Source organism: Terrapene carolina, unplaced genomic scaffold (assembly GCF_002925995.2).
Source record: "Terrapene carolina triunguis isolate 2854851 unplaced genomic scaffold, T_m_triunguis-2.0 Scaffold89, whole genome shotgun sequence".
NCBI classification, from domain to species: domain Eukaryota; kingdom Metazoa; phylum Chordata; order Testudines; family Emydidae; genus Terrapene; species Terrapene triunguis.
The window spans coordinates 11,139,144-11,163,584 of record NW_020664440.1 but is presented as its reverse complement, the minus strand read 5'-3'; the positions used below and the strand labels follow the sequence as shown (position 1 = coordinate 11,163,584).

General features: G+C 40.2%; 1 protein-coding gene across 1 annotated transcript in view; it reads right to left on the bottom strand.

The window, feature by feature from the left end:
• CHL1 (cell adhesion molecule L1 like) overlaps positions 1 to 24,165 on the bottom strand; it is a 73,892-nt gene extending 49,727 nt beyond the window's left edge. Inside the window, exons 1-7 of the mRNA XM_024195690.1 lie at positions 24,075 to 24,165; positions 20,926 to 21,031; positions 18,851 to 19,041; positions 9,807 to 9,929; positions 8,234 to 8,404; positions 4,965 to 5,012; positions 1,778 to 1,898 (exon numbers count right to left, since the gene is read on the bottom strand). Of these exons, the coding sequence (XP_024051458.1) occupies positions 1,778 to 1,898; positions 4,965 to 5,012; positions 8,234 to 8,404; positions 9,807 to 9,929; positions 18,851 to 19,041; positions 20,926 to 21,031; positions 24,075 to 24,165 (851 nt within the window). The remainder of the gene's footprint in view (positions 1 to 1,777; positions 1,899 to 4,964; positions 5,013 to 8,233; positions 8,405 to 9,806; positions 9,930 to 18,850; positions 19,042 to 20,925; positions 21,032 to 24,074) is intronic.
• Positions 24,166 to 24,441: the final 276 nt, after the last annotated feature.

Sequence of the window (24,441 nt, the reverse complement as noted above, 5' to 3'; positions counted from 1 at the left end):
GCCCTGAACATGTTTGCTCAGGCAGATAAACACCCTGATTTTGAGGTTTATAGTGGGAGATAATTGCACATGCTTTAATATGGATCATTTATCTGCTAATCACAGTGAGCACACAGGGATGTGGAGTTCAACAATACAGGTTGTAAACATGATGATTTAAACACCCATTCAACAGAGAGCTCTATCACACATCACCCAGGAGCAAATGTGTTTTCCCTGTTAGGTTTAATGGTTGGAGGGCTTTTAAGCTTTACCTAGTTTTCCTACGCAACTGTTTTTGGGGATAAAGTTGCACGCATAAGTACAAGTAAGTACAAGAAAGTTGTACGCATAAGTAAAAAGTGGTGATCAGGATGGAGGGCATAGGTAAACCTGATCCCATGTTGATGAAAGTATTGCTGTATGGTTGCCAAGTTACCCCTGCTCACTCAAGGGAATCGGGGCCTAGAGGGGTATTCACAGCTAAATGCCACATCATCATCATGAGGATTGCACTTCAATCATGTCTGCTTAGACTGTCCCATTCCCCACTCATTTTCCATCCTGCGCTAATGGCAATAAGAAAGATGGCATACCCCTGCCTGTCTGTATCTATTTGTTGCATCTTGTCTTAGACTATAAATTATTTGGGGCAGGAATGGTCTTTTTGTACAGTGGCAAGCACAATGGGGTACTACTGGGCCAGGACTAGGGCTCCTTGGCACTATGATATTACCAGTACTAATACTAGTACTAGTACTAGTACTAATACTAGTCTGACCTCCTGCACAACTCAGGCCACAGAATCTCACCCACCCACCCACTCCTGTATCAAACCCCTAACCTATGTCTGAGCTATTGAAGTCTTCAAATTGTGGTTTAAAAACTTCAAGGTGCAGAGAATCCACCAGCAAGTGACCCGTGCCCCACGCTGCAGAGGAAGGCGAAAAACCCCCAGGGCCTCTGCCAATCTGCCCTGGAGGAAAATTTCTTCCCGACCCCAAATATGGCGATCAGCTAAACCCTGAGCATGTGGGCAAGACTCACCAGCCAGACACCCAGGAAGGAATTCTCTGTAGTAACTCAGATCCCACCCCATTTAACATCCAATCACAGACCATTGGGCATATTTACCTGCTAATAGTCAAAAACCAATTAATTGCCAAAATTAGGCTATCCCATCATACCATCCCCTCCATAAACTTATCAAGCTTAGTCTTGAAGCCAGATATGTCAAATGCCCCTAGTCTTTTACTCTGTTGTTGGGTTTGTTTCTGAATGGGCATCATGGAAGGCATGAATCCTTGTACGATGATGCTCAAGAAATTGAAATCTCATTGAAGGTGGAAAAGCTCAGGAATTTATTGATACTTAATCAATACTCTGAACTGGCCAAGCTAGAAAAGAAAAACAGGTTTGGGTTTTTTTGGAGTCCAAACTGTGGAAGTTGAATCAATTCCTAATGCACTCAAAAAAGAATAATAATTTTCAGTGGTCACCATACTGGAATATCTGCAAAATCAGTGATCACAGGATGGATAAATAACTGTGATATGCCAGTTACTATGGTAAATGCTGATTCTTTAGTTATACTTGTCTATAACCTGTACATTACTCACTCTCCAACAGGAAACTTTCTCCATTGTAACTCTATGCCCGTTTTCAATAAGTATAATTTATTTAAAGAGAAACTGCATGAAGAATTTGTGTAAAATTATATACTTTGTTGGAGAATTATTAAAGGTGCTTCCATTGACTCTAACTTTATTTCAGAAGGTTAAGTGGGTGCAGTACTCACAGCCCTTCAGCAATGCATTCAAGCAGTAGAACTCCCCCTTTGATGACAGTAACTGAGGAGCTGCTACCAGAAGATTCAGGTGGTATCAGTATTTTGGGTTTTCTTTCCTTGATGAAATTAGCTAAAAAGGAGAAAAGAAAAGGATCAGACCTTGTGCAGTAAGGTGATAACATACGCCCCTGAATCATTCTGTACCCTCTAACCAGTGCTAAAAATATTGCTTTGGTCGGAAGATTTCTGGAATATTCATTCATTCATTTTCTTTATATTGCTGGTATTTTTCTAAAGGACCTACCTACAGCTCTGTTTTTTTTTACTTACATTCAAAACACAACTATAGTAACAGGAATAAAATTAGAAACTTCTCTCCCTCAAAACCAGAGCCCTGAACCTGCAAACCCTTAAAGAGATACACAACTTTACTCTCATGAGTAGTTCTTTTCCATCCAGCTTTCAGGGGTGGGCAATGGCTTAGGCTAGAGTCATACAACAGTGGGGGATTCTCTCTCTGGTTGCTACTGTTGATGTCTGAAAGAGGCAAACCAACCCAGAAGATGTGCAGGGGGCCTGAATTATGTTGGCACAAGAGCTCCTGGTTCCAGACGATGTTGGTTGGGATATGGCACTCTTAAAAGGGCCGGAGTTGCAGCTGCACCAGTATGACTCCCAAATGGTATAGGGTGAAGGGGTGTGTTACAGGGGAGCTGGTCCCTCTGAGCAGAACTTGGCCCAACTCCCCTGGGTCAGAGCAGGTGAGCCCAATCCAGCCAATTAAAGGGGCCTGGGCTATCCCTGTGCCTATTAAGTGTTACCAGAGGGGAGGAAATGGGAGATGGAAGGGAATGACTGAGACAGGCCATGCCTAGGGAAAGGAAGGAAAACCATGGTTGAGTGCAGCTAACTCCTGTGATTGGTCCCTGGAAGGGTCTCAGGGAAGCAGAGCTGACTAGAACTGGGATGCTGCCAGGACAGAAGTACCAGAGACGCCTCTGAGAGGTGACTCGGAAGCCTGAGAGAAAAGAAGAGTTAAAAGGCTGTTCTCTGTTGTTTTACTTGCCTACGGTAAGAGGCTAACCCATCCTAGAGAAGACTGGGTGTGGCAGCGAGTTTTTGGAAGCTGGGGAGAAGCCCGGTGACAGGGTGGCTGGGCCAGATGCTCTGATTCAACTCTGCTGAAATCTCTTCTAATCCCTCCAAACTAAGATCCAAGTCCCATCTCTCCAGGTGACAGCCTAAGAAGATTTCGGCTTCCCACCTCACATGCCCTAAGAAGTGTGCCTCATCCTCAAACAACCTCCCTAGTTCCCAGTCAATTTTAAGAACCAGTTCAGAATTTCCTGCCATGCCTTGAAAAAACTCTACGGCGGATTTGCTCCAGCCCCTCTCATGGACCATTTTTCTATTCTCTTGCCTGCTCAGCTAGTACTTGCCTCCTCTCTGCTTCCTTATTTCTCCCCTCGCCCACACACTCTGACCAACGGTGGTGAATGAGTCTTTCCTTGTCTGTTCTTGCCATCTGGAACAGTCTTCCTAATACCTTTCCCCTTCACTAACTTTACATTGTCTTCTAAATCTCAGCTGATATCATATCTCTTCTCCTTTGCCAGCAACTTGGAATTCTCCTTCCCTCTACAGTTGCAGAATTTACAATAACTCAAGAATGCATTTGGGAATACAGCTTGAAAACAAGCCACTGTTCATAACAAAACGCCTTTTTACTGTACTGGGTTTCAGATAACCATTTACTCTAGACTGCCAACAAAAAATCAATTGTTTCTTTGACAATACGTTTTAACAATTTATATTGTTAAACGGCTATTCAGTAATAATTAATAGCCAATATGTCATTCAAATATTTACTGATTCTTCAAGAAAAGCGATTTACTGATAATTTGGTAATAGATCATTTCTATCTTACAAGCCAGTTTTCTTCTCCCCTTCTTTAATTGCTTTGGGTCTCTTTGTACAGTGTGCACTACACATACCAGTGTGTACATATGCTGTACACAAATGTTCACCCACATATGCCTAGATTTTTAGACATGAATAGCACTCTTGGGTGTCCAGCATGAGACACGTGAAAATGGCCTGATTTTCAGAAACTGTTCAGCATTAGTCTTCTGAAAAATCAAGTCCCTCTCAGGTGTTCTTTGTTGGGCACTCCAGAAACTGAGGCACTCAAAATCACTAGTTAGTTTTGGAAATGATGGACTTAATTTTAAAATATATTCTCTCTTGTTAACCATGTTTGGCGAAAAATAAGGTATTTGGTAGAACTGGGTGGAAAATAGATTTTCCTTCTCATGAAAAGTTTTTGTTTTGTACCTGAATTGGAACAAAAAACCATAATTTTGAATTTTTTCACAAAATGAAATACCTCCCAAAAATATCATTTTGAGTCACTTGAAACATTTAGTTTCACTAAACTCAACCCCTTTTTTTAATATTGACCCTTTATGATTCAATATGAAAAAAATAAAGTAAATTTAGAAAAAAAAGCTTATGATACATAAAGAAAAAACAAAACGTCTAGATCCCAAAATATCAAAACAGGACATCTAAACATTTTAATAGCTTTTTCCTTTAAAAAAAAGAAACAAAATTTCCTCAAAATCAATTCATTTTGTGAAAATGTTCAGTTTTGTCAAAACAGCATTTTCCAATAGAAAACTTTCATCTAAAATCTTCCAACAAGCTCTAGTATTTGTGTTGAGAATCCAGATATATTCTGTTAGCTACACACCCTTATCAATCCTATCCATATTTTCTGCTATTGCTACATTAAACATCACAGCATATTCTAACTGGTCATATAATTCCTTCATGTTTTTTTTCATCTAGCTTGAAATCACTTTCTTGTTCAGCAAAACTGCCTATTCTAAAAAATAGTTTCTATTTGTCAGGACCACTTCTCTGAGCTCTTTATTTCACACGGAAGAGAGATGCAGTAATGTGAAAAATCCTTCAGACCTCAGTCAAGATAGTAAAGACTGAGTCAATATTGATGCATGTGCTGCTTATACCCAGCAAACGTGTTAAAAGTTTTTCCTAAGCAGTAACAGTATTTCATCTAAATTGATAGAATAATTCATTTTACTAAAATTTCAAATTACCCAACACATTAAGTAGCTCTTAAGTATTCTCGTGAACTCAAAGGCAAAGAAACAAACAGGTACATTCAACTCACCCTTAGTAACAGCAGCATTAGGTGAGCTTGAGTCATTAGTATGTTTAACTGAAATAAACAAAAATGAAAACCAAATGCAAACGGAATAGTTGATATAGGTTAAAAGGTCAAAACAAATAAAACGTCAACCAAACAAAAGAAATCTACACAAAATACTTCCTTAAAGGAAATGTAAATATATTTTATATAAAATCACCAAAAGAATATAATGCAAATCAACACAGACAATGAATTTCTGTATGTATAAAGAAAGCATTAAAAAGATGTAAAACTCAGGAAAAGATTCACTAAAAAGTGATTTTATTAGAGTTATGTCGAATAAGATTGGTAGGTTCCTAGCATTCATTAAAAGAGTCTATCCTTAATCTTTTCTCCTTTGTTATTTATCTGCTTCTTCTTGCTCTCAGACACAATGCCTCAGTAGGGGCACTCTGGCCCCGAACCCACAGAGCACTTAGGCATGTGCTTCACTTTAAGTACATACATAATCCCATTGACTTCAACAGTAATGTGCATGTACTTAAGTGGTTTACTGCCCTGAGGCCAGAGTGTTCCAAAGCCTGCAGGATGAAGTCCTCCAATGTGTGTATGACTGGAGCCATTTAAACATCTATAGAATACAATATTTACTTCTGATATTTTACTTACAATTAATATCCTAAAACTTAGCATCATAGATCATAGAAAAGTAGGTTCGGAAGGGACCTTGAAAGGTCATTTAGTGCAGCCCCTGTTGCTGAGGCAGGATCAAGTATACCTAGATCAGTGGCTCTCAACCTTTCCAAACTACTGTACCCCTTTCAGGAGTCTGATTTGTCTTGGGAACCCCCAAATTTCATCTAATTTAAAAACTACTTGGTTCTAAAATCAGACATAAAAATACAAAAGTGTCACAGCACACTATTTCTGAAAAATTGCTTCCTTTCTCATTTTTACCATATTATTATAAAATAAATCAATTGGAATATAAATATTGTAGTTACATTTCAGTGTATAGTACATAGAGCAGTATAAACAAGTCATTGTCTGTATGAAATTTTAGTTTCTACTGACTTCATTAGTGCTTTTTATGTAGCCTGTTTTAAAACTAAGCAAATATCTAGATGGGTTGATGTACCTGTGGAAGACCTCTGCGTACCCCCACTGACCTACACCACCCCTTACAGGTTTTTGTCTTACTTATTCAAAACCTCCAATGACAGGGATTTTACAACCTCCATTGGAAGCCTATTTCAGTACTTAACTATCATTACAGTTAGAGAGTTTTCCCTAATATCTAATTTAAGTCTCCCGTGCTTCAGATTAAGCTGATTACTACTTGTCCTACGGTTAGTGGATATGGAGAAAAAATTATCAGTATCTTCTTTATAAAAGCCCTTAACATATTTAAATACTGTTATCAAGTCCCCCCTCAGTCTTCTTTTCTCAGGACTTAACATGCCTAGAGTTTATTTTTAATTTTCCTCATCGTTCAGGTTTTCTAAACCTTTTATCATTTTTTTGCTCACGTGGACTCTAATTTGTCTACACCATTCTTCAAATATGGCACCCAGAACTAGACACCTTACTACAACTGAGGCCTCATGATGGATTAACCAAGTATTAAGGTATATGAATTTGGTATTATTATTTATCTGTTTGCCCCAGCAAGAAAATATATGACTTGTAAGTTAAATATTGAGGCTTTCAATTGGGAAGAAAATATCCCTGATTCTTTTTGGAAACATAAATCCCCAAAAGTCAGATATTATTGAACCCAGAAGGGTGACAAAGCCAGACTAAAATAATATATATTCTCAATTGATTTTTAACATATTTATTCTTGCAAGTGACACTTAAAATTCCTGCAACGGAATGAGTCAAGCAAAATGGGAAAGATCTTCACCTGGTGTAAACTGTCATAACTCCACTGAGTTCAATGAAGCTTTGATTACCACAACCTGAGAATGTGGCCTACCATATTATCTCTGATTTTCTTTTTGTTTGTTTGTTTGTTTGGCTTCTTTCAAAAGCACAATCTCACTGTTTCCTGTACATTCTGTATATAGAGTCACTTTGTTTCCTTTGTTGTTTGGTTTGAACTTTGATAGAGCAAAAAGAGTAAGAAAAAATAAATATATAGGAAAATGTAATTGGAAAACCATGAAATTGGCAGTGGGACTCACGTGCAGGTATAGTACCTGAAACTACCTTTTTCTCATTTTTGGAAACTGAAAAGATTTGACGTATCTGGTGTTCTTTTCATCTGCAAAAAACTGGGTAGCTACAATGGCCATGACTCAGAAAACGAACAGCTCCATGTCTCCTACTCGCCCTTTCAGTCAGGAAATGCAAAGCTCCTTTCACGCCATATTATGCTCAATTCCTCCATGCTTTTTACTTCTTACTAGAGGCAGCCATGCAAACAAGTTTTCCTCTTGCTCTAGAGTAGTACATTTCCTGTGACTGGGAAAGTATTGACACCCAGTTCTCCCCAAGATTATGAAAGTTGATGCTTTTGTAACTTACAAAATAATGGGGTTTGTGAGGCTTTTTTCTAAGTGACAGGTGATTTTGTGCATTCAGAGACAGGGGGACCAGTCACGACTTCTGTTGATTTCTACCTTCTCTTGGGCACCTATCAAAAGTGGGCAGGGATAATCTTCTATTGTTCATTCAGTTCCTCACACAGTGGGGCACCATCCTTGGCTGGTGCTTGGGCACTACTGTAATATTCTGATTACTATTAATAGAAGTGAAGGCAAATGGTACCATTGGCTGTCCATGGCTGAGCTCAGGAACAGACTTGTCAGGTACAAACCAAGAACTCTAGGTTATGGCCATTTTGAAGTTCTCTAATATCCAATCAGCCAAGCAAGAACCTTGCTGCATAATAGGACACCTGGAGTACTCCCTGATCATGTTAACTGCAGCTCCCTAATGTCATTCTCCAGAGCCCGATTGCCATATCCAGGCAAACCCAGGCTCGGGGGAAGAGGCAGTACGGAATGCCTAATGATTCACTCAGTGGCTGAGAAGGGAGTTGATTTCCCTGATGCATCGTGATTAGATTTCGTAGTTGTGGAGAACAGGAGGAAGACAATAGCGCTTTTGCAGCCCAGCAACTGCAGAAGCTTTTTATCGGTTGGATCTAGCTCTCAGAGCAAGGCTTATAATATAGGAATAAGCATATTAACATGTATTTTCTTCAGAGAGAATCATGTTAGACACATGGCACACTTTTTCATTCAGTGACAAGGGGGAGTTAAAACAATTTTTAAAAGACTTACTACGTGTAACCATCAGTGTCATTGGCATTTTCTGAACGATTGTCCGCAGCCTGGGAAATGCTGCAAAGCAACAATAATCGCTTCGACTGTCATTTTCTTCCACATTTGCAAAGTACAGATCTCCCTTAAGGCTCATGGAGACCCTTTCATCTTGTGGAATGTGTTGTAAATCTAGCAAGAAAAAAATAATTATAATATGGTAATAATATCTAGCCATCCCTCAATTTACACTTCCTGTCTTGTGTTTGCTTTCAGGTGCAGAATGGAACTTTGATGCAAAAGAGGAAAGAGGTGCAACATAACCAAAATCTCTGTGTCCTTTTACAGCCATTGGAATGGGAGTTTATGAAACAAGAACCTAAGTAAACTTTCTACAGAAACAGCATGAATTCTCTGGAAAGTCAGTTTTGTTCCTGTACTTTAATTCTGTAATTACTAGGGGATGATGCAGTGAAAATCCCAGCAAGTTTCAGTGCTACAAAGACTTGCAGCACTGCCACGGATGCCTTCATTTCTAGGTTTCCACTGTGCAGAACCCAAACTTATCTTCCCTGTAAGTACACCTTATAGTATGTAACTCCTAGACATGCAAAGGTTTTGTTGGCTCAGTGTCAAACCAGCCAAATGTGGAATGAGAGCAGTTGTCTATCGATCTAGTCTGGAATCCTGTCTCTGATAGTGATAAATCCTAAGGGTGAAATCTGAGTCCCACCAAAGTCAATGGGAGTTTGCCATTGATTTCTATGTCGCCAAGATTTCACCCTAGACATTTAAAGAAGGTGACAGAATCCCCCAAAATAGCCAATTATGCAATAACCGGACAATAGAGAAAGGTTTTTCATAATCTTGTCAATTAATGGTTGGCTTGCCTTCTGAAGCAGGATGGTTTATACTATTGGTATATTTTATCCACTTTACTGTAACTGAATGTTCTGATAATCTGTGTGTGCCTAACCCTTTCTAAAACCCTGCTGAGCTCTTGCACTCATTGTTATCTGGTGGCAATGAGTTTCCCAGGTCAAGTATGTGTTATGTTAAAAAGTATTTTATTTCTTCAACTTTAATGTTTTGCCTTCCAGTTTCATTGTATATACATTATGAAAGGTGCAGAAGATGACCTGATTCACCTTTCTGTACCATTATTACCAGTAGCTTTCCATGTGTCTAACCATTCTTGTTACCTATCTCTTAAATCCCTCTGCTATATCCTTTTTTGAGATGGAGTGACCAGAACTAAACAAAATATTCATATTGAGGGTATACCTTTGATTTATGTAATGGCATTATAACATTTTAAATATTGATTTATATCCCATTCTTTAAAAACTCATGGGACTTTTGCCAGTGACTTCATGGGGTCTGAATTTCCATCCTTATAATATTGCTTGTGCTTTCGATTGCTCTTGCACATTAAATAGAGGCTTTCACTGGGTTGCCTACAATGCCACCCATATATTTTTCCTTAGCGCTTACACTTATAATTTTCATCAGTTATGAATTTGTCATGAAACTGATCTTGGACAGGTATTTTAAGAAAGGCCTGTTATGTGTTGTGTCATCAAATGTTACTTACCAATATTCATCCAATAGATATGCAAAGGTGGAATTCCTCTGGGAGGATTACAGTGCAAAACCACAGCATCACCATACTCTACCTCAATTGGCTCAATCTTTTCTTTTGGGAATTTTGGTACACCTATGACAAAAAACAAACAAACCATTTCCTTCATTTTCTTATCCTTAGCCCCCTTTCATACAAACAGCACATCTACCCCATATCCTTCCTTTTGTTCTCTGCATTAAGTACTATTATTATGTGCATAAAAGCAAAAAGTGGCTACGCATTTTTTTGAAAAAAGAGTAAGAAGACAAGATCCCAGCAAAAGAGTTTGTAATACACAAAGAACAAAGGAATTGGTGTAACGGAAAGCAAAGTAATGGTGATGTTAAGGGGAAGTCTAGCATAAAATCTGCATGTATGACTCTACATCAGCCCATCTTAGTACACATTTCTCCTCTATCGTCCACTACTCTGGGGGTATGCTGGAGGCTAGCAAGAGCAGGACTGTGGTTTGATGATCCTAGCTGGCATAATGGCTCCCAGGGAATTATAAGGCAATGCAACTTAGAGCAGCCTTTAGGCAGCTGCTATAACTTGAGCAAGGGACTGGCTTGGTGCTCAGTCAGCCCCAGAATTAGAAGAGGTAGAAAGGTAGCTTAGGATGATCTTTGCTTCCCCCACTCTCAGGTGTGCAAGCTTTGCTGTGGCACAGCTGCAGACTGACCCTACATAATCTTTAGGGTCTGATCTTGCTATCCTTGTACATTTAAGCAGTCCTTTTGACTCACATGCACAAAGGCTAATGGACCTGGTTCTTAAATATAGACCAGTTGAACCAATAGTTTAGGACCTGATTCAATAACCAAAATTCACTGAAGTCAATGGAAACCCACAAGGACTGTGTATAAAGGACGGGAACAGCAACCAGCCCAGCTGCAAACCAGCCAGCTGCAAACAGAAGCAAAGGACTCTATCTTGTTTGCCAGCCTCATGCGAACACTACCACTGAAGGCACTGGTACTACATCCACAAGCAAGGTGAGCAAGATTTTATCCTGGAATGAGCATAGAGAAGCCACAATGCAACAAACAAATTCATTTGTTAAATGTAACCACTCTTTAAGCAAACCAAGTTGAGACTATTTCAGGGCAGGCACTGAATCCTGCTTACATTTGAGGCAAGTTAAAACTGGTGCAAGGTGCAATGCTGTCAGTTCAATACATGATTAAGCAATAGTTTTAAGAATGAAATATCAGGAGCCAAAGGGAAATACTAAAAAGTGCCAGCTTTGCATACCAGTTATTAATGTGAACTCCAGTGCAACGCAACTGCATATTATAACACGTTTAAATGTCAAAGCTCATCTCTGCCAGATCCTCAGCTGATGTAAAACAGTATACTCCATTTACACCATCTGAGGATCTGGCCCATGGTCTAGGAGTAGGTTACAGTTAAGGAACTGAATGATTATTGGGGATTTTGCATACAAATATTATGAGATAGATTGGGACTGTGGTCTATGTAGTTCCATGATGAAGCAGGATACAGGACCTACTTGCATCTTAAGTTTGGGTGCAGAGGAGAAAACAGAGGCTGTATGCCTGATACTTCCTGTCCCACTCTGAGTAAGTAGCTGGGAGGGATTAGGGGAGAGATGTGTGTGGGTTATGCGGGGCCAGGGCCGGTGCTTCCACTAGGCAATCCTAGGCGGTCGCCTAGGGCAGCAGGATTTGGAGGGCGGCATCTTGCTGCCCTCAGCGGAAATTCGGCGGCGGGGGGATCCTTCCGCTCCGGGTCTTCAGCGGAAATTCGGCGGCGGGTCCTTCACTCGCTCCGGGACCCGCCACCGAAGTGCCTCGAAGACGCGGAGCGGAAAGACTCCTGCCGCCGAATGCTCAGAGGAGGAGCGCTGCCGCCTAGGGCGGCAAAAACCCTGGCGCTGCTCCTGTGCGGGGCCACCTCCCTACAACATGTATGCCAGCAGAACGGGCATGTTGTGACTCTGAGAAGTGTTTCCGAGTTACAGTTTCTTCTTAAATTTCCTTCTGTGGTAACACTAGCTAGCCTGAACTGGAACAATTACAACATGGTGTTGATTGCTTGAGTAAGAATTGTGTATGGATATCACTGGCCTAAGGGAAGGTATTACTCTGCCATAAGAGAAAATGGAAGGAATGTTCTCACACCTACCATGGATCATGAGAAATTATATCTACCAATCTTCTATTGGCAGAGAGATTAACAATTTTTAAAATCTCCAGTTTATAAACAGAGTAGGGCTCCCTAACAAGCAATAAAATGGAGATCCCATGAATCTCACCCACTTCATGAAAGACAATAGAGAGAATACTACAGCTAGCTTCCTTCCAATAGCTTCTTCACTCCTTAAGTCCTGTAAGGTACACCCAGTGACAATTCCAGTTCCTGAGTCAACCTGCCAGGTAACCAGATTAGGTTGGAATTTAGCTCAGCTTCCAATTGATTCTCTTGCTGAGGCCCACTCTGTCTAATCAGCTGGAAGGTGAAATTCTCCTACATTCTATGTTCTGAGAGTTATAAAAAACCAAAAAAGCTGATAATATTGTTACTCCTTTGTGACCCAACCAGCTACTCAAGTTTGGGACACTGTGGGTTGTTTTTATTAAGAGAAACTGTTGATAGTCAGTTATTTCTTTGATGTAATCCTGCCACCAGAAGAAAACAACAGGAGATAGCTTCTTGGCTCACCGTTCCAAGTCTCTTTCAGCCAGCACTTAACCCAGAAGCTCTCTTTTTTTATCTTTTTCTCAGGGACACACTATCAGAGCTTTTCTGTCTGGTGCATGCACACATGCACAACCCTACCTCAGTCACTGTCCTGCCCCTGTGTTTGTTATCAGCTTTAATCAGCATGGCCAGACCACTGCCTAGGCTTGCCTTGCTGATGCAGACCCTGGGCATTGGTTTCCATTGTTTCAGTTGTCAGTATACCCCGGGTACTGAATGGTTCCCACAGTTAGCCTGAATAGAAGTTGCTTAGTACACCCATCAACCCAACCAACTCCATGATCTAGGCAGACACCAGCACTTTTGAGCATAACATTATCTTAAGAACTGGCTGTGTGATATCACTCCTAAGTGCATATAGGTGTGTAACTTTTTTGCAGTATTCATCATTTTAATTCTTGGATATTATGTAAACGATTGCTACTAATTTGTGGCTGATCACAGAATTTATAATAATTGAGCTAAGCTGGTAAGTGGTTCTGAGCTCTATGCAAGACGTACTGCTTGATGATAGATTTTGAAATTGCATACGGCAAATGGATGATGTGAAATTGGAAATCAATCAATCTGTTTGCCATGACGTCTACCAAAAAGGTCATGTCGATATTACAGGCAACTGCCTACATACGGACATAAAGAGCAGGGCCAGACAATCATTCATAGCTCAAGGTACTCCATCTCACATTTTCATTACACAGGGGGAGAACAAGCTTGTATAAAGGGCCTCAGAATGACCTGTTGAAATGCCAGCAGGTGGATCCTATTATGGCTCAGACAATCCATTGGCAGGAGAAAAAAAAAAGAGCCACAAGATGAAAAATTGTCCATCTGTATTCTGGCTCTTATGGAAACATTTCCCAAAGCACACTGTGATATATAACACACTCAGAACTGCCTTGGGAACGGTTCCTCATGCCACATTTTAATTCCTGCCGAAGTAATATCTTGAGTTCTCTAATACCACAGTGTTATTAAACTGTGAGACACATAAGGATCAAAATTTGTCTGTGCCCAAGTTCTCTGCTTGTGACTGATGGTGACCCAAGCAGTGACAGATTGTTGCTCTCTCACTGTCGTGAACCTGGACATAGCCAATCCCAAAAGTGACTTGCAATTTAATGACCATACGCTACTGGAAAACTCAAGATTAGAGTTGAATGTTTTGAAATACCACTGATAAATGGGGCAGGGGAGAGGAAAATTCAGCAAATGTCTTGTGGATCCCTTCTCCTATTTTCCTATGTTCAGAAAATTCAAAATCTCAGTGAAAAATGAGGAGGAATCTTATGCTAAAACTAATGAGTGTTTTTAGTATAGATCCTGGGCCTGAGTCTGTTCTGTTTCACTGGTATAAACCTGAAGTTACGTAGGTCACTTCACTACACTCTAAACTTTAGTGGGATTAGTCCAGATTTACTCACGCTTAGCCTGCACTTAATGATATGTCAGCATAGTTTCACTGGTCAGAGGTGTAAAAAAAACAAAATCCCTAGTGACACAGCTATGCTGCAAAAATCCCCAGCATCGGAGCAGCTATGTTGACAGAAGAGTTCTTCTGTAGACTTGGGTAATGTTGTTCAGGGTGGTGGCATTCCAATACACCCACACACACACACACACACACACACACACACACACACACACACTCTTCTGTTGGTGCAGGCGCTGTCTAAACTAGGGGCTATACTGGCATAGCTGTACTGACATAGGCTCCATGGTGTAGACAAATTCTCAGTGTAACTGTTTGTTATCAGCTTTAGTCTAAACTCTGTTTAGAGAAGGATGTAATTAAGGTGCCTGATTCTACTCTCTTACACTGATTGTACATGGGGGTATCACTCCATTGACTTTATGGATTTACACCAGTGTAAGTGAGAAGAGAATCAGAAAAGGCCCACTGTTCGTTTTTGTGTGTGTGTGTGTGTGTGTGTGTGTGTGTTTTTTGCATTTGAAGTTAGCACTGGGAAGCTGTGCTGGAGAAGCATGCACTGAGGAGATTCTCAGATGCAATATACCTGCATAGAAAGACTCATTCACTGGCTGACTCCACCAGGATTATACCCACTTTGCACCAGCAGACTAGCGAGAGACAGAGAGAGAGCACACACACACTGTTGTTGCCCAGTCTTGAATAAGAACTGCTAAGGGGACAATGGCCAGGAGATCTCTATTCCCTGGCAATCCCCAATACCCAGAGCATTCCTTGGCCATTGATAATCAGCAGTAAGTAGAGCAGCCCTAAGGTTGATCTTCTTTATGCCAGGGATCAACCCCATGGCCGGCAAACCAGAAGTACATAAATGTGACTTATAACTTCCTTCCACCTGCACTGTGCTGAGCACAGCTTGGACACAGCCTGAGATCTGTCTCAGTGTATCAATTTCAGTTCTGGCTTGTGCCGTTTGGAGTTAAATTAGTAATTCTCATTACAGCCCTTGAACTGTTTACAAAGGATGATTCTGCTAATTTATGGAATGATTTCTAATTTCCACACTAAACTGACTAATGTAATGGCTGGCTGTCAATCTAGGAAGGCATCTTACTATGGGGTAGATGCCAGTCCTTGCCTACAAGGTTTTCGCTATTACCCTTTCCCAAGAAGAAGGGCATTTATCCCCATAAATGACTCAGGGATGGTCAAAATAATCACAGTGAATTAGTTGGTAAATTGGGTGACCAACAGAACTGGGTTCTATTCCCGGCTCGTGCACAACCTGCTGTGTGACTTTGCTCCATTACTTAGCCACTCTGTTTTCTCATCTGTAAAATGAGGATAATATTGATCATTCACCTTTGCAAAGTGCCTTAATGCTAATTGTTATTTTAGCTCAACTCAAGAATCCTTTTGGTCTCTTCACTACAGAATTCAGTATGCTTTTTCAAATTTTAGATACAGGCTTTGCCTTCTAGGTGGACTGTGCAATCGATAATGTGAGATACTGTCAGTGAATTTATTTCTTGGTTAATTTATTTTCATGCTATGCTTTCATCCTGTAGTTTTAAGTGTTTTAAGGAAAGTAACTATAAATAACACCACCAACGAGGTGGTGTTACCTTGTGATCAATTAAACACAAGGTTTAAATTTCTAGTCCGAATTCAATTTCTCCTTCTGACATTGGGCCCATTCAATAATTAAAGTAACAGAATTCTAAGTTCAGTAGTACAGTGGTTGTTGTCCGCATCCTTGTCTTATTATGACATTTAATATGTGTTGCACTATATAGTAATCCGCAATTCCTGTTTTTTCACTTAATTATGTATGGACACAAAACATACACATATGCTTAGATAAAGATGAATTGAGATTCTGCCACAGTTCTTGGTCAATTCAGTTCAATACAATAAAGGGAATTGAAATCTACTTCTAATATGAGCACCCTTATTGCAATGACGGAAGTCTTGTCCAGCACATATCAAGCTATTCACATGTCCTGCCTCAACTACACATTCCAAAACGACTAAGAAAAGTGTTCTTTTTTTTGTATATTTAAGTACCTCTTCTTTTGGAATCAGGGTCAGTGGATCACCAGAATATCAGAAGACTTTGTACTGCTGGAGGTGACATACTTTAGAAGGGACATAAAACTGACGTTCTCACCACTTTGGGAAATTAAAGGCCCCCCGGCACTTTTCTTATGAGTAGTGGTATCAACCCCAGTGCCCTGGCCAGATTCCAAAGTGAATAATTGTGTTCTGCCTAGAGCTTTGAATGGCAATGTTGCTCTTTTCACCCTGCCCAAAACTGTTGAGTGACATTAAACAACTACTGTGTCCCCTCCAGTAATGACTAGGTCATTTTAACTCACACCATGACATTCAGTTCAGTTCAACTGAAAATACAATTTCGAGTCAAACTGTTGTGCAGTGCTGATGAGTTACACCCCTACAGGCAGCTGCAATTTAGTGATGAGTGAGGTAATTCCTATCTATACACACCTGACCTTTGTTCACCAAGGACATCACTGTTGTTTCTGATTTTATGCAGAAGGTACTATGGGTAAAGGCAGCAGTATAAAACCAGAGATAGATAGAGATCGAGACAGAGAGAAATAAATGTTTTATCCCCACAGAAAGATCAAGAGGTTCTGCTCCCTGTGTATCTTGGGGGGTCTGTCCCAATACAGAACAGTTTATGTGGACTCTCTGGGTCTCCTTCTCAGACTCTTTTAAGCTTCTGTGACCGCACAGCTCCAATGAAGCCATGTTGCCAGGTTTTCCCCTATTTATAGATGCCTTTAGATCACTTCTCAGGAGATGGCCCATGGCACAGAAAGAGGCTGCATAAACTTTTCTACAGGGCTGGTAGAAGAATGATGCATGTTCCCTATTGTCTGCTACCTCTGCACTCAAATGGCCAGAAATACTGCCAAGGAGATAGGTGACCACTCCCTTCCATGGCAAAGGCTGAAATCAGCACGTGGAGGGCCTCCATCACATGCAGATCTCAGCGGGACCTATGTCTGTCAAGTGCTTTAGGGTCCTTTGATAGCAGGAAGCTATAGAAATGCAAAGTACTATGATTGGTGGCACTGAATGAGCAAAACTGCTGTTTTAAACACAGAACAAAAAACTGCTATGACTTTTATGAAAAATGAAAAGAAAAGGCATTAAAGAGGTGTTTATTTTCATAGCCTCAGTAGAGAAATAATAGTCAAGTCAAAGCAAATCATTTTCTGCCACCGAACACTCAATTCTCCTGAGGATGCCATTAAAAAAGCCTATACTAACAGCCCTGCTGGCTTATTCTCTAGAGATAAAGCATGGTGAATTGTATTCAGCAAGTATCAGTGAATAATAAATGCTCTCCAAATTAATATAGCTGTGAAAATATGTACATAATTTATCCAGTTCCTTTTAAATTAAATTGTTTTTGGGATGTTCTTTAGTATTTGTACTAGAAAACTTAGAAGGTACTGATGGTTCAGTGGTAATATCTTGAACTTCCATGCTACTTACTCAGATTTGGTAAATAGTCCCTAGCAAACAGGAGCTGGGAATGCTGAGGAACAAACTTAGTGAGTCAGGGGGGAGGGGACACAGAAGTGCCTCATACCACTCAATAGCAAGTGGTTGGAGTGATTACGAAGTAGCTAGCGATATGCTAGACTACCACATCGGGATTCCCAGATCATAGGTGTTTTTTTGAAGTGACTCACTATTCAAAAAGTCTGAAATCAGTTCTGAGGCCCGTGAAAAGTCATCCCATTGGGACATTACATCTCAAGAGGATAATGGTTTGACACAATGTCATTAAGTTGCAACATGGTGGTGCTTGGACACAACATGATGACAGCGCTTTAAAATGTCAGAATGCTGCATTGCAAGGGCCTGTCAAACTGACTCATAAGTGTGGCAAACAGCTCCACAGGAATTCTTGGTTAGGAGGATGGTAATTTCTAGAACATTTCTTGAGGATATTGTGGTTAAACAGAGAAAAACCTTGACGGTTTCTTAGGGCTCCCTAAGAGATATGGAGGACATTAGGAGAAATATATGACATTCTGAAAATTAATAACTATAGCTTTCAGTTTCACTTTTTAGGCTGATATCACCATGCCCACTAGAATAAATAAATATCATAGCATGCCATATATGACAACAACCTTCACTGTTATACTGAGATAGCATCTAATATTATCTCCCTTCATTAAAATTTTGACTAATATATGCTGGCTATACATACATACATACATACATGCATTAAGTACCAACAACATTAACCACAAATATTGTAACAGTGATGTAGGCTAAACTAGCCTGTACCATAATCCTGTTTACTTATGCTAAGTACCCAATAACACCTTGTATTTGCTGAAGTAAGCATTTGGCACAAGCAGCTAGGAAACTTGTTAAAATCAAGATACATCTATTCTATGTCTTAATACAAGCTAGGGATATACCTTCACAGCTTAGTAACTGGAATGCTAATATCCAAAACAAAGATAACGAAGGAACAGAACGAGAGGCTAGGGAACTGTAACAAACTGATGAGTTGGATTTTAGTGACGTGTAAAGAAATATGTAATTTATAAAATCATATAAATGATATCAGCTGAAATATGTAACTTGGGGCACACACTTTCTGCGTAAGGTGAATGTAACAGCACTGCACAGGGCTGTTCTTTGGAGACTAGTATCATATCAAACCTTTCTCCTATACCATATTAATAAACCTGACTGACATTGGTTATTTGGTCTCGAGTATATTTCATGAAGAAATAATCAACCAAAGTATGGTCAAGCAATTGATCAACAAAAAGAAACACAGTATTTCATTTGAGAAACTTACTTGGAACTATTATTTCAATTTCTTCTGACATGGCAGTTCCCAGTTCATTTGAAGCATAACAACGATATTTCCCTTGAAAATCAGCTATGATCCCTTGATTTTGGATCACAAACGTTCCTGAATTTTTGGATGCAATTATCCTGGGGTCGGATAGTAGATCGAATGGTTTCTCATCTTTAGTCCAATTAAAACTGAAAGGTAATACAAACATTAAACATAAGGACTTGGAAAATAATGTGCTGTAGTACAAGCGTAATGGTAATCAAGGACCCAATCCTAAACTCATTACCTTTGACTTTTATGGTGCTGGAACAGGCCCCAAGAGAAATGAGGCTAACGTTAGCTATGGGGCACAGCTCTCCTATTGAGCACGCTACTTTGAGATAACTGACTGTGACACAAAAATATTAATCCGGGCTGAAGGCAAGGACAATAAATGAAAGTCACAGTCTCAAAATACTTGCCACAATGAAAGGAACTACAGAATTTGGATTAGAACCAGAGCTATGAGAAACTTGGTGCTGTTCATTGGGAGGGGTCCATGCAAACAATTTCACTGGTTCTGGCTTGTGTAGATTTGAAAAATTTAGTTGAATCCACTGAGTTTCCCTTGGTTTGGCACATAAACATGAGATGTTTCAAGTGGCCTTTGATTTTGACACAAACCTCAATTTGGGTGTGATTTTGACACAAACCCATAACTTTACCTACCTTATTTACCCATAACTCAATCCAAGCTGGTTTGAAACTGGGCCAGGAGCATTCAGAAGTAGAGCTGGTCGAAAAATTTCCAATTGAACAGTTTTTCATTGGAAAATGCAGTTTTATTGGACATTTTGCAGGAACACATTGATTTTGAAGAAATTGTTGGCTCTCAACTTTCTCGTTTTGTTTCAATAGTGTTAAGAACTAATTGAAATTATAAAGTGGAAACTAAACACTTATCTTATCAAAATTAAATGTTTCATTTAGACTTTTATATAATATTATGTGTAGAGATATATCTATATAAATTCGATACTATTTTTTATATTATTGAAACAAAAAGTTTTGATGGTCCCAAATAAAAAAAAATTTTAAGAATTTTATTTTGTGTGAAATTTTGACTTTTTACTCCCATTCAGAATGAGCAGTAAAATGTCAGAATGTCTTAGTGAATGGACATTCTGTTTTCTGACCTATCCTATTCAGAATGTTAGGAAACCTCGGCAACAGTGAACCTAGGATGACCTTTCAGTTAGTAACAAAACATGAAACAGGGCAAGTTAGTTGTTAACTTACTGCACAGCTCCAATCAGAGCCATCTTGAAAATGACTATGTCTTATTTACTATAAAAATAACAGTAATATTTACAAAAAAAAAAACCCCACCAAGTTTTAAACTTTGCTCACTTTGTGGAGTAATGAATGTCAAAACTCTACAGCCACAATCACACATACACAGAGCTCCAGCTAATTAATAAATTATTTAATCCATATTGAACAAACAACCTGACTGGTAAAATTTCACAGAGTATTTTATTACAAAAAAATCCCATACATTTATATTAAAAATATTGGATGCAAAATATTATCCTGTGCTTATATTTGAGAAAACTATTGTGATATTAGGCAGATACAAAATATCAAATTAAATGTAAATGTGACTACTTGGCACGTGGTTTAATGAGTTTGGTATTTTCATGGGGGAGAGGAGGCTAAGCAGTGTGAAAAACAAGTTGACAGCTGGTACCCTTCGATTGCCATTACACACCTCAGAACTCTTGTAATACTCCTGAGTCAGCCTTGTGTGAACCTGGGGGTAAATTTAGCACCTACTTGAGAAATGAAACATTTCCAAACAGGAAAAGGCATGTTAATCCCTATTCATGGAATGAGTGGAAGAGATCAAGCAACAAAAGTTGGGTGGCCTAACGGGGAACACAAAGCTTAATTTATCCCCCAGATTCTGAGCAGATTAGTGTGCATCAATTCTCCCTTTCCCTGCCAAGTAAGAACAATGTTTAGGCAACAGTTAACAGGTAGAAAAGGAAAACAAACTTTTGATTACGCCTCTAGTTTAAAGAAACGCTTACATGGGTTGTGGATTTCCTTTAGCTTCACATTTAATTGTAAAGTCTTCATCAAAAGGGTATGCAACTTGGGTCATGGATTGCTCTGTAATTGTTGGAACCTGTGCAACTGAACAGAGGACATTTGATTAGATCAAGAGCTATTCAAACAGAACTAAACACAGTTCAGATTATTTAAAGGGATCAAGGTTGCCAGACCCCATTACATTATCCCGGCAAACATTTCAGATGCACTTTTATACATATTCTCCTAATGATAAAAACACTGTCAGCATCCTGAAGTCAGTGCTTCAAGTGTCTCAGCACCAAAAGGGAGATTGGAAAGCACTTGGCTACAGAACTCCATGACATGGAGGGAGTATAATGGGATGGAGTAATTATATGGCTCTTGTCCTACCCTCCTCAGGCATTGATCTTCACCTGGAGCCTGATCCAAAGTCCACTAAAGTCATTTAGTGTTTTTCCACTGATCTCAATGGGCTTTGGATCAGATTCCTGTAGAACAGTGATGGGAGCTGCATGAGCAGAAGAAATTCTGCTCTGCCATTCCTACGTTCTCCCCTCTACAACATCATAACTTGTTCTCCAGTCTGAAAGCACAATGCATCAAGAAGTTGCAACATAGCTGGTGTTCCTGCTTCTACGTCCCTGCATGACTCCGGCTCATAGAGTCATAAGAGAGACCACAGTCTCTTCCAACATAAGCTAAAGATAACAAATGTGGAGGCTAACTTTCCTATGCTCATGACTATACTGAGCTCTGATTTGTTTTATGAGAGTTTGTGAGTGATTTTTTTTAAAGCCAGGTGACTAGAAGAAAATACTTTCCCCCCTCACTCCTAATGAGTCAAGCAGGTGGTGGATCCTCAGATAAATCAAATATGTGCAAAATACATGTGAGTTTAAATAAAATGGAATATGGATGATTATGCACTTCCCAGAGCAAGCCGTCCATTTCATTAGTGACATTTCTGAACATAGCCATTAATACAGGGCTGGCTCCAGGCACCAGCCCTCCAAGCATGTGCTTGGGGCGGCACCTGGAGGGGGGCGGCGCTCACCCGGGGAGAGCGGGGCCCCGGCCGGGCTTGCCGCCCTCCCCCCAGCGCTCCGGCCGGTCGGGGAGAGCGGGGCCTCGGCCGGGCTCGCCGCCCTCCCTGCGGCGCTCCGGCCGGCCGGGGAGAAATGGGGCCGCGGCTGGGCTCGGCGCCCTCCCCTGCTGCGCTCCCTGCCAGGGGGCGGGGGGCGGCGGGAGGCTTTTTTGCCTGGGGAAGCAAAAAAGCCAGAGCCGGTCCTGCATTAATATTACATATATTTTATTGCAATCAAATGATGAGCTATCACTCACAATAGAAATATTCCCATAGAAGTCAGTCAATACCTACACATTGCTTGCTAGAGCATTAATGTTTCATGTTTGCCTGAATTTACCAAGTTTAAGAAGGAGATTAAATTAATAACCTGGCATGTTTTAAACTACACATAGATACACTACATGGTAAATCGTTGGGTCCATTATGGATACATATTGTTTTCATTCATCTGTGGCATGAATGTGCATTGTTACTATGCAGACAGGAAATCAATGCTGTCTCACTGACTTCTGTGGGAATGAAAGTGTTGAGTAAGAGACACACAACAGAGATTGTGCTCTGCACTGTAAGCTGGGATAACAGATCATCACATTGGTTGTTATACACAACAAGAAAGAAAATTAACATGTTCTCTGGTTTCACTTTTAAGTCGACCAGGCTATGAAGCTCAAAGCTCAAACAAAATGTAGTATCTTGCTGCACATATCGTATCGAACCCCTTACATCTCTACTGTGTCCACCCTTTCCCACTAGCTTATAAATATTCAGACATAATTCCTTTTTATTAAAATATAAAATGCTTCATTCAAATAAATTAAGGGACAGATGGTTCCCCAGAGTTGGTGCTTATGTTTAGGTGACTGTACAAGGAACCTGTCCCATCCTTGGCTACAAATGCCATCTTGTACACAGCGGAGTGCCAGGACTGCTCCTGGCTATCCACTGGGGCTAGCCACTTACGAAGGAAGGAGGGGTACTGCCTCCGTGCACTGGTATGTAGAGCTAGCTAGCTACAGAAGGGAGTGTTGGCTGAAACTCCAAGCAAGTGCGTTCTCCATTGCAGATGGGATTGCTGGGAGGCATGGGGTCACTCGGAGTTCTTGCTGGGGCCGGGGGGGGAAGGAGGGGTGTGCCCTAAAGAGGGCCAGAGCCTTAAATTTATAGCTGAGCCCTAACATGTTTTGAAACTACTTATAGGACCCTCCTGGCTTCAGTGTCTGAGGCACAGATCCCCAAAAGGAGTTTAGGGGCCTAACTCCCATTAGGTGCCTAAATATGTTTGAGGATCGGGCCCTGAATGCCTAGAAAAAAAAGGCCAGGTTTGTTCTGTTTTTATGAATAATTGATGAGACAATTTATCTAACACAAATATTAACGGGATAAGATTTTTTCCAAAAGAACACTGTGGTGTGTAATCAGCCTTATTTATTTGCCTATGATGAAATGTAGTTTGGGGGGCTAAATCTTCGTCCCCTTGCTCCTTTAGTCAGCTCCACTGACCTGCTCAGTGGGATTGGCTTTTTATGAGGTTCATTACATATTTTACACATGCACTGAAGAACCACCAGCTATGTAAAATATGCCGTTTGATGTGTACCGTGGCCAGACACGGGTAAAGTAGGTGCTCCTGCAAGCGGCATTCAAGTGATGGGAAATATTCTCCTGGGATAAAACTATTCCAAGAGATCCACATATGTTCCCTTTTGAAAATGAAACAGGTTGCAAGGCATATAAATAAATAAATGGATATGTATATCAGATCAGCTGCAGAAAGACTCTCAACCAAAAGGAGAGATTTATGCACAGGACAGAACTGAAACTTCTGAGCAGAACAGAGGATAGGATCTCAAAGGTCAGTGATGTGCTATTTAGATAAGTTTACTGCAGCATCTAAATGAGTCTGAAGAAAGTAAATTACAATTTTATCATGTATAAACTCCCAAAAGGCCATGTTAAGGCAGAATAAAATTCAAAATGGAACATCTGAAACGGGGGAGAAAGTAAAGTGTTCTTCAGAGGGGAAGAAAGCAGAGTGTTCAGTAAATAGCTACAACTCACCTGATAATGGTATTTCAATACCTGCTGCCAAATTTAATACAAAGAAAAGCAGACATATGTTGATCCTTTTTGTGCTTAATAGTATCGCCATCTCTCTTCTGTAAACAGGAAGTCCAAACAGAATGAAAGAATGTTTTTTCTCCCACCTTCAGTTCAACTCAGACGTAAGGATGTGAACTTGCAAATCTAGTAAAGAGGAGAAAGAGCCATATTAGCTCACAATATTAACTTGGCTTTAACGAGGTTAGTAAATTAAAGCAACGCTCAAGGGTTCAGAGCTAAAGCAAAAATGTAAGCATATTAAAGGTGTATTAAATTGTACACTTTCCCCCTTTGCTTCTGAAAGGTACTATAATAAAACTATAGC